Raw genomic sequence first — 15,761 nt, 5'->3', positions numbered from 1 at the left:
AAAGCAGCCTGAGTGATTTAATTCTGGAACCGGTCCTGGCCAAACCTCCACAGACAGCGCATGTGTAAACTTTATTGAGACCGGGACATATCAACCAGTAATTTAATTTAATTTCCAGTAACGGACGGTAGAATATAGTCCCACAACTGATCGTATTTCCTCGCCGTGTCTCGCCATTGGTAACAACGATTCAAAACAGACACATTTCAAGTGACACGGGGAAAAGACAAGGAAAACTTCAGTGAACATCAGAAAAGCAGCGTGCACATTTCTGGTTAAAATGAAAGGCCATGACAAATGGGAAGCATCGCCATTCAGCAGCAAGAGTCAGCTCCACAGTTTACTAAACGGTGGCAACCTCTTTACGTTATTCTTGACTGTGTTGTATTGACTGCTTTGATGCGTTGCAATACGGTAGTGCATTGTTTTGATGCTTACATCCGTGTTACAAAAATATTTTGCTTTTATTTATTTTATTTTATTTATTTATTGCTTTTTTTTTTTCCTTGCCCCCCCTGACTCAAGAGTCAAATGTCGCCCATGGTCTCCGTTATAATTCACTGTGCTTTTGACAGCTTGACCTTTCAACAGCACCAGTCTCACATCTGAGTCTGTTACAGTAATGACTCCATCATCTTCCCTGTCTTTTAGAGAACATCATTTCAGCCTTTTCTTTGCGAACCACTGAGTCAGAGACAGAAAAGGCCGTGCGTAAACCAAATCTGCCCTAAGAACGTTTATTACAAGCATCTAATGGGTGTTTTAGAGGTAGTGAAATGAAGGATATAATGATTTTAAAGTAAGCCAGTTTTCCTTGTTTCCAAACATGTTCACGACTTAATATATTGTAATTTTGTTCTCTGTTTTAGTTACTGTATTACTGTTTTGCCTTGATGTGGTGTTGTTTACCCGTAGTCATCATTTTAATTCCCTGAACAGTTTTAACATTGACGTCTCTCCGCTCACGCTGACTCACATTAGTGTCATACTTCACTAGCATTACGTGTGTCGGATATGAAGCTATTCCGCTTGCATTAGACTCGCATGAATCATCTATCTGCTTCACACATCTTATAGCGCTCTCTCACTTTATGGAAAATATTGAATGTAGGGCTGTCAATTACAATGCTGATTTAATTATTTAAAGCATTAATACATTTTTTTATTTTTATTTATTTTAAAATATACTTTATTTATGAACTTCTAAAAGTATATTTTCTCATGCCTGATTTTTATTTTATTTTATAGTTGTATTTGTATTTTTCATTTTAAAAGTAGGACTGTTGATTTAATTTGTTAATTTGATTGTAATAGTAATACACTTGTTATTATTTTAGAATTAATTTTTATATATTTGTATTATTTAATCATCATTTTTTAATTTACTGTATTTCTGATGCTATGTTTTCTTATGTCTGAAAGGTCATCATTTTAATTCCCTGAACAGTTTTAACATTGACGTCTCTCCGCTCACGCTGACTCACATTAGTGTCATACTTCACTAGCATTACGTGTGTCGGATATGAAGCTATTCCGCTTGCATTAGACTCGCATGAATCATCTATCTGCTTCACACATCTTATAGCGCTCTCTCACTTTATGGAAAATATTGAACGTAGGGCTGTCAATTACAATGCTGATTTAATTATTTAAAGCATTAATACATTTTTTTATTTTTATTTATTTTAAAATATACTTTATTTATGAACTTCTAAAAGTATATTTTCTCATGCCTGATTTTTATTTTATTTTATAGTTGTATTTGTATTTTTCATTTTAAAAGTAGGACTGTTGATTTAATTTGTTAATTTGATTGTAATAGTAATACACTTGTTATTATTTTAGAATTAATTTTTATATATTTGTATTATTTAATCATCATTTTTTAATTTACTGTATTTCTGATGCTATGTTTTCTTATGTCTGAAAGCAGGAATGGCAATTTAACATGTTTATTTAATTATTTTTTAGTTTTTATTTAATTAAAAAATATTTGTATGTGTATTTGGCTGCTAAAGCTGCGCTTTCTCATGATTTTATAGAGGATAAGAAATATTAAGAATAGGGCTGTCAATTTAACATGTTGATTTAATTATTTAAATTATTAAATTATTTTTTTCATGTATTTATTTTTTAATATTTTTATTATTTAATCATTATTTAACCATTTATAATTGCCTTTTAACACTACTTTTCATTTCTATTCAGTGATTTTTTTTTTAGATTAGAATGTATTAATAAATGTAGGACTCAATTTAACATGCTGATTTAATTACAGGAATTATATACTTATTTCATTATTTATTTTTATTATTTGATTATTTATTAGCTACATTTTCTAATGTACAATATATTTGGTAATTTACTGGTCTGTCAGAATAATGTAAATGATCAATTTAATGAATCAGTGTATCATGATTAATGTGTTACATTTTTAATTGATCGACAGGCATAATTTAAACTCCAGCAGACTGTAGGAGTTATATGTATCTTATGACAGTGAATCTGAGCATGTTTCTCTCTCTGGAGGGCTCGTGGACGAGTCTGACCAGCACCTGCTCAGGGAGCGACTGCATTTCGTTTGCTCTTATCAGCAGCTCTGTTTGCGGTAATTAGAGCCGTCCACTCGAGTCTGTGTGTGTCCAAACAGAAGCCTTTCACAGAGCCATAAAGAGACGCTCAGAGCACATTTTATAATTGCTTGCGGTAGTAGATCATCATAAAGCCTCCTAATGGAGCCTGATGCTTTATTTTGTGGCTGGCCGGTCTGTGTGTGTGTGTGTGATCCGATCTGTGAGTGTGAGTGTGTGTGTGTGTGTGTGTGTGTGTGTGTGTGTGAGTGAGTAAGGTGTGTGGTGGCTCATTGGATCTGTCTGTGGCAGATAAGAGCACACACTCTGAGGGCCGAGTAGGATTCGGGTTTTGGCGGTTTGTCACGGTCCGCTGCACACTAGAGGTCAGTGTTAGTGGCCCATGGAAGACTATTTACAGTCAATATGAAATCTAAATTGACTTAATGTATGGACATGTACATCTCTGTCTTTTTGATTGATCAGTGTACATTATTGTAAAGATAAAAATTATGGTCTTTGTAATCTGTGACCAGAATGTACTAACGTACTCCACCTCTAGAAGTAAAATTAGTTGCATTTTATTTTGATTTTAAAGCACCTTTGTTATTCGTGATAAGGGTTATTATAGATAAATAAAACTAAAACCTTAAAAAATATTTTGTTATTTAATAAAGTGCACGTTAACTAACAAAAAAAGAAAAAAAGAACTGGAATTTATTTTATTTCAGTTGGTTTGCAATGAAAAATTTCTCTTTTTCATTTAATTTAACTTGTACTAAATTAACTAAAAATAAAACTGAAATAAAATTAATAAAAACTATATTGACATAATGAAAACTAATAAAAATGACAAAAATACACAACAAAACTGGACTGGAACTTAAAGGTGCAATAGGTGATTGTCTTCAGAAACATTTTTTGTTATGCTGGTTGAAAGTCTCTTCACATCCCGATAGCAATCATTAAGTTAAGTGGTCTAAATGTATTTGTCTGTATTTATATATTCTGTGGAAGGTGTAGGGTCTGTGAGTGTAAATGCGTTCAGGGGGCGTGGCTTTGGACGGCGATTGCAGGGAGGGTGGGACGTTCGCTTTCAGTGCTATCAGGCTAAAGTTAGCATTTTCCAAGATCTCCTATTGTACCTTTAATTTATTTCAGCTAGTTTCCAAGAAAACATTTCTATTTTTCATTTAATTTAAATAAATAAAAAACAAACCTAATGCAATAAAAAAAATAAAAAAAACGTTTAAAAAAAGTTGTTAATAAAAACTATAATAGTATCTCAATTTAGTATCCCGCAATTATTATTATTATTATTTTTTAACATGGTTTAATTTATATGTACTATAAATACTTTTACGTGTTTTTGTGCAATTTTGTGTAAAGCAGTTATTAAAAAGGTTATTAAAAATAATATCTAAAAATAATATGACATTTTTATATCACAACATTGATTTGTGTCATCAGGATTTTCTTTGCTCTTTTATACTCATTTTGCTATAATTTTATGTGGAGGGGTTGAAACTGAGCTCATTATGAGCTTATTAACATATGATCGCCCACTTTTACATATCAATAGCCATTCAGTATTCAGCAACTTGATCAACAACCATCATAACAATATAACAAAGCACAGAGAAACTGGGAATGGTCATTTAAACTAAATTCTGCTGTTTGTAATGCTTGAGAGAATCCTTGACTAACATTATAACTGGGCAGCTGGGAGAAATTACATGCTACAAAAGTGTAAAATACAACCCTTTAAAGTCCATGATTTGCTCTATTGCATCCACCCACCCAGCCTGCGCTACTGAAGCTTCCTGCCGAACTGCTCGATCGCCATGGTAACCCCTGGCAGGTCTCCGCTTTTCCTCCTTGGCCCTGCTAAATTTGGGAACAATCTGGAAGACGTTAAATGTTAAATGACTCGCCTTTATCACGCCTGCTGAAATGTTAAATGCATATTTAAATGATAAGAAATACATATATCTTCAATGAAATGTCAAATTTGCTTTTCAGAGGTTCTTTATACAATAATTAACTACACTGTAATTGCTGTAGATTTTACTTTGAAACAACTTCCACCTAGAAATTGCTAATAAATTTCACAAATAATTACAAACAAATGGCAAAGTAACACATCGAATTAAACATGACATTTTGAAGTAGAAAGACTATGTGCTTGTAAACATACTCCAATATTTTTTTTTTTACAGTGTACATTGGAAAAAAAATTGGTGTAGAATTTACTTAGAAACTTTCAATCAGAAATTGCTAGTAAGTACAATGGCAAGTTTAAGTAGAGTGACTGAAATAGTATTTTCTTGTAAAAATACTCCAATAACTACTGAAAAGTCATAGATACAGGATTCATAAATTCTAGCAAAATACCATAGTTACTGCTGTAAAATCATAGTAAATTAATAAAGAAGATTGATTCATCTTTTGATGCCAGAGATGACCAATAGTAAGTTGTAATGTTAACTGTACTATTGTATTTTGGTGTGAACTATGATGAAAAGTATGGAAGCCCATTTATGCAACAGAATAAAAAATAAAGGTAATTGTGACTTTTTATCTCAATTCTGACCTTTTCCCCCTCAATTATGAGTTTATATGTCACAATTCTGGCTTTGTTTCTCTCGGTTCTGATTTTTTTCTCAGAATTACAAATAGAAAAAAAAAAAATATTTATAAAATAATAATATTTGTTTTATAAAATATAAACATAAAATTATAAAATTAAATTAAATATAAACAGAATTGCAAATATAAGCACAGAATTCCTACTTTTTTCTTGCAATTGCGAGTTTATATCTCACAATTCTGTTTATATCTCAAAATAATTTTTTTCTTTTTTCTTATTTTATTCTGTGGCGGAAATAGGCTTCCATCAAAAAAAGTGTCTTTCGAATGAGTGTCCAAACTAAGAAAGCTGTTTTTGTGTGTATTTTCCAGGATACTGCGGGGCAGGAGAGATACCGCACCATCACCACGGCGTACTATCGTGGAGCCATGGGCTTCATCCTCATGTACGACATCACTAACGAGGAGTCGTTTGGAGCGGTGCAGGACTGGTGAGTGACCCAGAGCCGTGTGGGAGGAGGAGATGCGATCGCAGCCAAAATCCCTGGACAAATCCTCACGGCCATACAATGATCACGCAGGGCCGCTTCTGCAGTATTTGAAGCATTTCTGCATAACAGATTGTATGTGTGTGTGTTAGCAGAACAAAACTGCAGTGTGTAAGAGAACTGTATGTATGTTATTGTTTCACCAACACAAACGCCGTGAGTCTGACAGCCTGAAGGAAAGAGAAAATGATCAGAGAAATATCTCATTACACGTCACCATGAGCTTTAGTGACTCATTATTGGGGATAAATATAATAGCAGTAGGTTTTTACACAGAACTTTAAAGATATGTGACCAACAAAACTGTTAAACCCGAAGGAGAATTTTTTGTAATATCAAAAAATTTTTTGCAATGCATTTTTTATATCACCACTATATACTTTTTTATATCACCACTATACACTTTTTTTTTTTTTTTTGCATGTTTTTCCAAAAAAAACAAAATGTTGGTCCTGTATTGGAATATTTAATATTTTGCTCTGCTCAGTGATTCACATCCGCTTTAACTTATAAATTGATGTATTTCTGAGTGAACCAGAAAATTAAATGGGAAATAATGTAAAGTAGGACATTATTAATTTTTAAAATTAATTTTAAAATGTAGGTTATGATATAATTAATATTATATTTTTAATTAAGAATTATTCATTTTTATTTTTATTTAGATTAATATATATATATATTTTTTTTCTTAAGTATAGGACTATAGGTATGTGTTTTGGGGTATATTTTGATACTTGATATTTTAAACTTAAAGCTTTTATATATAATGCATTGCATTGTAAATATAGTTTTATTGCATGAATTATGCCTTGTAATGTACCTCCTAATGCATTGTATGATCTCATTAATAATTATAACCACATTTAAAATACATTTTAATTTATCTATTTATTGTTGCACCTTTAGAATGTTAAAACTCATGACAAACGATCCTTCAAATATTATAATGCATTTTAACTTTGGTTGCAATTATTTATAAAAAAAGATATAATGCATTACAATGTACATTATCAGTACTTTATCATGCATTATAAACAAAGGCTTTAGGTAAAGTGTTACCAAACAGACTTATTTTGAATATTTCATTCACAATAAGACGAAGAGAGTAAATCGGCTCAGTTTTGAATTCAGCTGGAATAAACGGCCCTCTGAGCAGTTAAAGAGACCTTCGAGGAAAAGTGGCATCATTGAGTCTTCAGGAATCCATCTGGTTAATATTTAATAAGAGTCATTTAAATTTCTCTTAGTATTAAAGGGCAGCAGGGCTCAGTTCAGGGCTTTATGGATGCCGCCCTATTGATCAGCTCAGCTGGGTGTTCGGCTGTGGTCAGTGAGCAGAGGTTGATTTAATTAGCGTGAGAAGACCGACTAATGAACATCCTGATAGGAGGCTGAGGAACGGGAACGGAAGGAATATAGCCGGGTCAGCTGCTGAGTCATTACAACCGCGAGAAGACTTGACGTCTGAGCTTTATGACGTTATTAAGCAGAAATGAGACCTGAATTTACTGAAAGGACAGAGCTTCGAAAGTGAATTTGCAGTTATACTGCTTCATCAGCAGATGTTATCTTCCTAAAGTAGTAGTTCACTCAGAAATCAAATTCTGTCACCATGTTGATGCTAATCTTTTCTATAGAATAAAAGAAGACGACAAAAAATTATAGATCTGGCACCATAAAAGTCTGTTATGAGTAAATGACTGCAAAAACACTTAGCAAAAAGCATATCCTCATGAGGCTTGACATTCAGCTAAATATGGTTTGATTGTAACACTAACAATGCAATGTTCTAATAAGAATATAATACACTTTCTATTTTTTTATATAATTAAAAACATTAATAAAAATAAATAAATATATTTATCGACTAAAAATGTATTTTCATCTATTAAATGTATTTGATAATATACTAAATTAATTAAAAAAAACTAATATTGTTAGTAATAGTTATATTCTATTGCCCAACCAGTTATTAGGTTTAGGGGGCAAACACTTTTTCACACAGGGCCATGTAGTTTTGGATTTTGTTTTCCCTTAATAATAAAAACCTTTTATTTTTAGTTTACTTGTGTTATCTTTGACTAATATTTAAATTAGTTTGATGATCTGAAACATTAAAGTGTGACAAACGTGCAAAAAAATAAGAAATCAGGAAGGGGCCCAACACTTTTTCACACCACTGTATATTGTTTTTCATTGTAGTAATATTTAGAATAATATTTATGTTAAATATTTATATTAATACATTGAATAAACATAACATTAATAAATATATTGAATGCAATATAATAATAATAATACCAAAATATATTTGTCTTTGTCATTTGTCCTGTCATCTATTTTGATTTCTTTTTTTCACTAAGCCTTATTGAAATGCATTATGGGAGTTGCTATTTATTTTAATGCTGATCTGAAGTGCTGAGAATAAAGAACGAAATAGAAATAAAGAAATGCTAAAGTAAATGATGACAAAACCCATAATAATGAGCAGAATGTCCTCTCAAGTAGCTTCAATTCAGTGAACAAATAAATAAAATAAATATATAAATATACTGGTTCCTTTTAGTCATAGGTTTTCCCAGAAGTTTTTATTTTTAAATATTTAAATATTTTTTAGATAAATATTTAGCTAAGTACGTCTGTTCATCTGTATTTAGTAATATAAATTAAATATTTTAATTGTATTTGTATTTATTTTTGTTTGTATTTATCTATTTATGTAATTGTATTTAATGTAAATGTACATGTAGTTCTAAAATTACAAAGATATTACACCCCTTTTTTGTAGTAATTTGCCATGTACAGTTGATTTAGCTAACTAGTTTTTCAAAAAGGTAGCTATAACTCCCTGAAATGATGAGTAGCCTGTAGTTCTGCAAGCTAAAGAGTCGAAGCACTAGTGACAAGTTCTCTTATCGTCAGAATTGAGCTCAGAGAAGAAACTTGAGTCTGGCTTTACTCAAGAGACTCCAGCTGCGGTCAGTGAACTGACACCTAATTAAACCAGACGTATGTGAAAACGCTGGGGAAACACAGAAACAACTCTTACCAGTCTCTGCAGCATCGCTACGACATGCATGAGCAAACACTATAATGTGTCGTGGGCTGCAGTGACGAACCCCCTTTGATTTGCACCAAAACAAGCCTTTAAAAACTGAGATGTGTATAAACCATTCGTTCTAAACAGCCGATGTGCTTGCAGACGGGAAGATGGAGCCCTGCAAATGTGGAGGCCCAAACCTGCAGAAAAATAAAAATAAATAAATAAATATAAATCATAGTGAAATAAATGAAGAAATTTTAAATAATTGTAAAAATACATTTTAAAATGAATCAATTAAAAAAAAAAATGTAATAATAATAAATTATAAAAATGTAATTTAAATAGAATTTAAAAATAGGCGATTTATTTGCAGACAAGAGAATGGCGGCCTAAGCCTGTAGAAATTTAAAATAAATAAATATAAAAATAAACAAATATGAAAATTTACAAAAATAAATGAAAAAATTAAGAATAAAAATAATTGGATGATGTTTTTGCAGATGGGAAGATGCACTGCATATATGGGGGCCCAAACTTAAAGAAATTAAAAATAAATTATTATAAATAATAAATAAATAAAAATAATTAAATATGAAAAAATAAACGAAAGAATAAAAAATTATGTTAAAATGTATAAAATAATTGGGCGATGTGTTTTCAGACGGAAAGATGGAGCCCTGCATATATGGAGGCCAAAACTTATTAAAATTAATAATAATTATTAAAATAATAATAACAGTAATAATAAGAATAAATATAAATAAGAATAAATAAAAATTGTCATTAATTAATTAAAATGAAAAAAGAAAGTTAAAACGAATATAAATATACATTAAGTAAAAAAAAAAATAGAAAAAATTAGGACTAAATTGAATATAAAAATAATTTCATTTGTTTATTAAGCCATTTCTTCCATTATTATTTTTCCTGTTATCTATTTATTTATTTCCGCAGGTTTGGGCCTCCATGTGCATATATGGCAATACATCAAGAAGTGTGGAAATAGGCCATGCACGATGCAGCATGTTCTTGCCGTGGTGCTCACTCATATGCATACCTGTATGTTGGCCATAATTGCATTGTAAGAGTGAATCCTAACATCCTTGTTTGTTTTTAACTAGGTCAACCCAGATAAAGACATACTCCTGGGACAACGCGCAGGTCGTCCTGGCGGGAAATAAGTGTGACATGGAAGAGGAGAGAGTCGTGTCTTCAGATAGTGGCAGACTGCTGGCAGAGCAGCTGGGTAAGTTCACTCGTCCTAACCTCATCCCAAAAAGTGAGTTTGATTCCTCCAGAGACCAATTAGAAACTTCTGGACCTGTGGAGCCAGTCAGGTGGGCAGCATGATTTCATTTTAACTAGTTTTGCTTCAAGACCCAGATTTTGCATTGGACATTAAATCGAGACTGAAAAGTCAGTCTGTCATGTTTTTATTTTGTATTTTATTTTTTTAGTTTAAATAGATTTATTCATGTTTTTTTGAAGATGAGAGCGTGGCATGCAACCTACAAGATGGCTACAGATAAATTTGCATCAAAATACTGATTTTAATTGGATGCATAACCTTTGACATCATCAACAAAGGATGGGAAGTGTGTTCTCCTTTTTTTTAAAGTTGAAAGTCTGTTTATTGTGCTGTGCTCTATTGTTGATTGCATATTCAAATTTATCTTTGTATTTTCCTTTTTCTATCCTTAAGCTGATCAGAACCGACATGACCTATTTTTGAGCAAAGACCCACTGGTTGTAATTACAGCACAAAATTACTTTAAATAAATCTCACCGTCCATAAAAAAGCCTCATTTTTGCTCCTATATGAGCACTGTGATGGAATATATACCTTAGACGGCTCTCATGTTAGCATATCTTCATTGTGCATAAATTAGAACATATGGAGGGAATCGCAGCTTTGAACTCGGGCGATAATTAAACGCATATAATTGGATGACACCAGTATGTGCGAACGGCTCAGACTAACGTTGAACGGTGAAAATAGATAACACTTGCTGCATGTTTGGTGTGAAAGAGGACATACCCCTGCCATTTTCAGACCGTCAAATCAATTACATTTCATTAGGGATTGTCACGATTTGTAAAAGGCAGCAGCTATGAAATGTCACTGAATTAAGACGCTCAACATAACTACTGTATATATATCCTAACCCTAACTTTGTGTGAAATGCGCATGAGACTCAGCAAACAACTGAATCATTTGATGGTGACATGTTACTAAACTAACAATGTCATTCTTTAATAAGGACAAAATACACTTATAGTTTTTAAATATAATTATTATTATTAATAATGATAAACATTTAATTACTAATTCAAATTATTTATTATTTATTAAATACATTTCTTATATAAAAATAAATAAAATAAATGTAACATAAATATGATACAATATAAAAAATTAAATACATACAAAATAATTTAATATATTTAGTAATAACCAATATTGTGTAATATCAATATTCTGGCACCTTGATATTTTCACTATATATATATATATAGTGGTGTCACGGTTCGGTTTGGTACGTTCAGTACGGGGGTAATTGGTTACGTGGCAATGTTGGAAATATTTCTGTTTTAAACCATGAAGCTGAGCCAATGGATATCACACAAGCAACGTGCAAACTTTGCGCAAGAGTTATGCCGGTGAACATCTTAATCTCAATTAATTCACTGTGCAGAAAGTGAAAGTAAAAACGGAACATTCTGCATCTGATGCCGCATATTCTCTCAGAGACGACGAGAGACATCTACTTCAACATATGCTGATAACGGTATATAGCTAACTGTTTTCATTTATTCCCTTAATATTTCTCTTGTGGGCCGTACATAGTGAAAAAAAAAATGAGAAGAAACGTATTTCATGTTAAACAGGTTGTTTTTGAAAGTCAGTGCTTTAAATATAGTTATCCTCGCAGCGCGTCAGTTATGCAGTAATTATTGCGGGGCAAATTAATTGTAATTTTAATTTAATAAAAGTAACTTCATAATAATAATAGGCCTAATATAAATAAGAATGTAACAGGCCTACATTAATTGGAAATGCCAAATCCTCTTAATATTGCCAAACATTGATGTTTTTGACAATATCTCTGGCTATCGTTGATACAAGATCGTCGTCTTTCGACGTCTTTATCACGTGCCCATCCATTACATCATTTGTGCCACAAGCTCCATTACAGCTTACATTGTATTTTCCAAATGTAATAGGATTAGTCCAACGAATCGTTTGGTTTGTAATGCGTACCGAACCGAAAGCCTCGTACCAAACGGTTTAATACGAATACGTGTATCATTACACCCCTAATTTTTTTAATAAATCTGCAAAGATGTCAACAATTCTGTGTTTTTCTGTCAATATGGGGTGCTGTGTGTACATTAATGAGGAAAAAAAATTAACTTAAATGATTTTAGCAAATGGCTGCAATATAACAAAGAGTGAAAAATTTAAGGGGGTCTGAATACTTTCCGTACCCACTGTATATATGTAAGCTTAGTGAAAAAATAAATCAAGACAAACTGATCTGAGTGTGTGTGTGTGTACACACACACACACACACACACAATATCATTTTGTCTTGTTTTTCTGACATGATGGATTTGTTTTCACTAAGCTTGCAGAATTATGTTCTGGGATTGCTATTTATACTATATTTATATTTATATTATTGCTTGTTACATTAGTATTTAATTTATATTAGTTATATTAACTATTTATGTTTAACAAATATATGCATATATTGAATGGATATAATACTTAATGAAAATTGGTTTTGTTTTTCTGCCATATTGGCAGATGTTTTGTTTTTTTTCCCCATTTTTTGAAATGCATGTGGGATTGCCCTCACCAATATCAATACCAGTAAAACTGCCTTGATGAAGTGAGATATATGTAGAATATAATTTTCTCGCTAGGTTTTCTGACATCTAAACTGTGTTTTGGTGTCGTTTCTGTCTACCAGGTTTTGAATTTTTTGAAACGAGTGCCAAGGACAACATCAACGTGAAGCAGACCTTTGAGCGTCTGGTGGATATAATCTGCGACAAGATGTCAGAGAGTTTAGAGACTGACCCCGCCGTGACCACAGGCACCCAGGGAACGGCCCGGTTAACGGATAACCCTCCTCCACTACAGCAGCCCAACTGTGCCTGTTAGTGCTCAGTTTACATAGTAACATAAGTGTGTGTGTTTGTAACACCTTTAGATAGATGCATATATCCTTTAATGTCATAGAATACAGGTGCTGGAACAACTTGAATCTGATCAGTGCATGTCAGGAGTCATGTGACCCTTTACACCCAATGGAAACAAAGCTGTCACATGGATGCAGTCTTGATGAACGGCAAGCAGTTTTTCAGTGTTTTAAAAAGCAGTATGGATAAACCGCTTGAAAAATATTAATATGTTGCATTTCTTTGGTCATCAGTTTTTGGTATATTTGGCCTGTGAGTCTGTTGCACCACTAGGAGCCGTTCAAACAGGACAAGTTCTCGTATTCCAAAACATAAAGCCACAATGCAGGGGTCTTGAGGTGCTTTTTAAAATGATAAGATGCAGCGGCAAAAGACATCTGTCTGATGCATGTGAAAACAGACCAAACGAACCTAGGACGCAAGAATGTGTTGTGTACGAATGCTACTTTTGCCTGTTTTGTTCCAGCACCTTTGCACTAGAGTCACATCCGTCTATACGGTACCTAGTTCATTCTGACACTCTGTTTTCTTTACTGTCAATCAAAGTCCTAACGGCCTTTACAGCACTGTTATTTAATTCGTCAAGACTTCGTCCACATACATGCAGCGGCTGTTTATGAACTAATGACTTTGAGCACCACCGAACTGACCTTTCGCTAAGCCCAACCCCCTTAGTTATTAGTAAATGTAGTTACGAATAAAAACGTAGTTACGAATTAGTTTAGAATAAACTGGAGATTTTTGTGAACTCTTTATGACTAAGTACAATTAAACTGAGCCTTTCACTAAGCTCCGCCCCCTTAGTTACAAATAAATGTAATTTTGTAATTATGAATAAACTTAATTACATGGATAAAAATATAGTTACTAATAATAAAAATTTTGATTTTTGTGAACCCTTTATGACTGAGTACGATCAAACTGACCTTTCCGTAAGCTCCGCTCCTTTTGTTACATATTAACCTCATTTAAAGTTACGAATAAAAACTAAGTTGCGAGTTTGTTTAAAATAAACTGGAAATTTTATTGGATTGGATCTAACCTAACTTTAATTCTCCACCAAAGTTGGGGCTTAACAAATGTCGTTACGACTAAAAACATAGTTAAGAATTAGTTTAGAATAAACTAGAGATTTTCGATAAATTTATGAATTTGAACACGATAGCAACTGATCTTTCGCTAAGCTCCACCCCCTTAATTACAAATATATGTAATTTTGCAGTTATGAGTAAACGTAATCACATAGTTACATATAAAAAAGTAGTTACTAATTAGTTTAGAATAAACTAACGCTTTGAGCACGATCAGACTGACCTTTCGCTACGCCCCTTAGTTACGAATAAACGTAGTTACAAATAAAAACGTAGTTGCAAATTAGTTTCTTTATGAGTAAGAGCTCGATCAAACTGACCTTTTTCTAAACTCCACTTCTATAGTTGCGAATAAATAAAAAATCTAATAAAAACTTAGTTACGAATGAGCGTAAACTGGATATTTTTGCAAACTGTGATTTTTTTAATTTTATTTTATTTTTCAAATACTTTTGGATGATTCTAAATTGACACATTTTAAATTTTAAAAAATGTAAATATAATTACATAATCACACAGGACATCCTGTCTGGCAACAGTTGCTAATGTAGGATTGGCCAGATTTTGTTTTAGGGTGGGGCTTAGTGAAGGGTCAGGTGCTCAAGGGAAAGGATCTTAATGGCAATCCTACAAAATTGCATTAATACACACAAACACACTCTTTTCAGCCAGTTTTGTAGATCAGGAATTCATGCCATATTAATCTAAATGAAATTTCCCATCAGTGATATCAGCTGCGTAACTCTAGTGTGTGTATATGTGTACCGTAGATTATTAAAGATTACGTCATCTATATGAATACATGATCTATCTAGTGTATATAGGTTTGTATATACCTCAGTCAGATGAATATAATATTGTGGATTTAAGTAGCTGTTCAATACAGGGAGGAAAAATGTGCATTTAATGTTTCTACACATTTAGTTTGGTCATTGTAAATGAATTCACGCTGATGAAGTGAAATATTTATCTATTTATTCAAAGCAAACAGACTTTACAGTGAGAAAAAGAAAAGTAAATGTGCTTCATGAACTGCGTGTGTCTGATAACGAAACGTTCTTCTAGGTGAAGTGGATTTTGTATTTTTCCCCAAGCCCTTTATTCTCCATTTCTCTTTTCTGTTTATCGCTGTCGTCGGTTGTTTTTCTCTGCTGGCTAAAAAGCTACATTGTGGAGGATGTGATTTGCTGTCCCCGCTCTTATCTTGTTTTATGCTTATGGCCGGAGAGGATTCAGTGACTTTAGATGTTATAAGGAAACCGCTTCACTGTTGCCTGAGTCGGGTCGAAGCTCGCTGGAGCTTGTCTTGTAAAATGATGCAGCAATAGCCAAGGAAATGTGTCGGGCAGCTATTTTCAGAAGTGAGTCACTCATCAATATTTTATCCGACAAACCTTAAATGACTTTGGCCATGGATGGAAGTTTTTCTAATTTTTGAGTCAGAAATATAACATTTCTAAGGAAGAGCAGTTCTAGGACAAACTTCTTGAAATATGACAATATTCAGATTATATTTCACCTCAAAATGAAACAGAGAAAGAAAAAGCAGTTTTTCATATATTCATATATATATAATTTAAATATTGATTATTTTGGTCAGAAATATAACCTGGACATGTTGCTGACCGGTTTCATGAGATTCATCTTCTAGTTCAAAATGGTTTTATTTGTTTCTCGTCCCTAGAGATTGTCCAACTTTCAATGTGAT

At 32.4% G+C, this 15,761-nt stretch overlaps 1 protein-coding gene across 1 annotated transcript in view; it reads left to right on the top strand.

Moving 5' to 3' along the window:
- Nucleotides 1–14,662, top strand: part of LOC107709189 (ras-related protein Rab-3C-like) — a 25,697-nt gene extending 11,035 nt beyond the window's left edge. The window contains exons 3-5 of the mRNA XM_016513607.1: nt 5,532–5,650; nt 9,875–9,999; nt 12,731–14,662. Coding sequence (XP_016369093.1) covers nt 5,532–5,650; nt 9,875–9,999; nt 12,731–12,924 — 438 coding nt within the window. The 3' untranslated portion in view covers nt 12,925–14,662. The remainder of the gene's footprint in view (nt 1–5,531; nt 5,651–9,874; nt 10,000–12,730) is intronic.
- Nucleotides 14,663–15,761: the final 1,099 nt, after the last annotated feature.

This window comes from Sinocyclocheilus rhinocerous, unplaced genomic scaffold (assembly GCF_001515625.1).
Source record: "Sinocyclocheilus rhinocerous isolate Xijiao unplaced genomic scaffold, SAMN03320098_v1.1 scaffold101, whole genome shotgun sequence".
NCBI classification, from domain to species: domain Eukaryota; kingdom Metazoa; phylum Chordata; class Actinopteri; order Cypriniformes; family Cyprinidae; genus Sinocyclocheilus; species Sinocyclocheilus rhinocerous.
This window is presented reverse-complemented; position numbering and strand designations above follow the sequence as displayed.